The following is a 2,051-nucleotide window of genomic DNA, read 5'->3' as shown; positions in this document are numbered from 1 at the left end:
CAAAGAGAAGCAGCTGCAGGGACAGCTGTAGTTAGCAGAGACATTAGCAAGGAGGAAGAGTGAGCTGCTCCCAGCAATGCCCTGGCAGTGGGGATTTGGTACCTCCTTGACATCACCCACCGTGCTGATACTTTCCCACAGTGATCCCCAGGTTTCTGTCACCCAGCACAGACTCTGCACCCCAACTTCCACGTTTTCAGTCTGAGAAACCTGCGAGTACCTGTCTGTCTGTCCCTGTCCTTGCAGCACTGGCTGGACTGTTTCTCACTGTTTCCCTTCCTGTCCTTGCTGCCTTTGTCCCACCATTACCAAAGCTCTGCTCTGCCCTCAGGTGACACTGGAGTGACAGTGCTGAAAAGCTCATTACCATCCACAGGGGATTTAGTCTGAGATCACACCATCCTTCTATTTACTGACTGCTGCCAGGCAGGACTGAGTTCTCCAGAGCCACAGCTGACCCACCTCCCAGCAGTGGCACGCTCGAGCCAGCACAAAGCAGACCTGCCAAAAGGGTCCTGACAAAAGTCTTCCTGAATACAGGGAGTCAATCTGAGGGCATTCCATAAGAATTAGAAGACGTTTTCCTAAAAGAAGAGTTCCATCACTTCTCACTGTGTCTTTTCCTCCTTTCACAGGTCTCCACACTTGACAGCAGCAGATGTCCAACAGCAGCAGCTCCATCAGCCAGTTCCTCCTCCTGCCCTTTGCAGACACACGGGAGCTGCAGCTCCTGCACTTCTGGCTCTTCCTGGGCATCTACCTGGCTGCTCTCCTGGGCAACGGCCTCATCATCATCACCATAGCCTGTGACCACCACCTCCACACCCCCATGTACTTCTTCCTCCTCAACCTCTCTCTTACTGACCTTGGCTCCATCTCAACCACTGTTCCCAAAGCCATGGCCAATTCCTTGTGGGACACCAGGGCCATTTCCTACACAGGATGTGTGGCTCAACTCTTTTTCTTTGTAATTTTGATGTCCACAGAGTACTTTCTTCTCACTGTCATGGCCTATGACCGCTACGTTGCCATCTGCCACCCCCTGCACTACGGGACCCTCCTGGGCAGCAGAGCTTGTGTCCACATGGCAGCAGCTGCCTGGGCCAGTGGGTTTCTCTATTCTGTGCTGCACACAGCCAATACATTTTCTCTTCCCCTCTGCCATGGCAATGCCCTTGACCAGTTCTTCTGTGAAATCCCCCAGATCCTCAAGCTCTCCTGCTCAGATGCCTACCTCAGGGAAACTGGGGTGATTGTCGTCGGTGCCTGTTTAGCTTTTGGGTGTTTTGTGTTCATTGTGATGTCCTATGTGCAGATCTTCAGGGCTGTGCTGAGGATCCCCTCGCAGCAGGGACGGCACAAAGCCTTTTCCACCTGCCTCCCTCACCTGGCTGTGGTTTCTCTGTTTCTCAGCACTGGCATGTTCGCCAACCTGAAGCCCCCCTCCATGTCCTCCCTATTTATGGACCTGGTATTGTCATTTCTTTACTCGGTGTTTCCTCCAGCAGTGAACCCCCTCATCTACAGCATGAGGAACCAGGAGCTCAAGGATTCTGTGTGGAAACTGATGACTGGATGTATTTAAGCGCGAACAAACAGCTCATTCTTCATATCTCTGACCATGTAATTCATGCCTGGGCCTGTCCATACTTTGTAGGGTTTTTAGTTCTGGAAAGGTGCACAATTTTTTCTTTCTTAAACATTCTCTTGAAATTTATTAAAAATTTATAATGTAATTCTTCCAGATATCTAACCTAAATCTCCCCTGGAGAATTTTAAATTGTCTCGTCCTATTGCTTGTTACCTGAGTCCGAACCCCATGTCTATACACCGTCCTTGTACGTAGTTTTAGAGAGCGATAATGTCACCACTCAGTCTCCTATAGACTAAGAAAGCCCAGTTCCCTCAGCTAGTCCTAACAGGGCTTGTGCTCCACACCCTTCACCCGCTTCATTGCCCTTCTCTGGACACGCTTCAGCGTCTCAATGTCCTTCTCATAGTGAGGGGCCAAAAACAGGACACAGGACTCGAGGTGCAGCCTCACCAGAGCT

At 50.7% G+C, this 2,051-nt stretch overlaps 1 protein-coding gene across 1 annotated transcript; it reads left to right on the top strand.

The window, feature by feature from the left end:
- Positions 1-658: 658 nt before the first annotated feature.
- On the top strand, positions 659-1,585 carry LOC311202486 (olfactory receptor 14A16-like; the record flags this gene model as incomplete). Its single annotated transcript, XM_084277071.1, has 1 exon — positions 659-1,585. One exon carries the CDS (start codon positions 659-661, stop codon positions 1,583-1,585), a length of 927 nt encoding a protein of 308 aa, XP_084133197.1.
- Positions 1,586-2,051: the final 466 nt, after the last annotated feature.

The sequence above is a fragment of the Gallinula chloropus genome (genome assembly GCF_964237585.1).
Source record: "Gallinula chloropus genome assembly, chromosome: 30".
In the NCBI taxonomy this organism is placed as follows: Eukaryota; Metazoa; Chordata; class Aves; order Gruiformes; family Rallidae; genus Gallinula; species Gallinula chloropus.
Note: the sequence above shows the minus strand (reverse complement) of the source record. Positions and strands in the feature narration are given on the sequence as shown.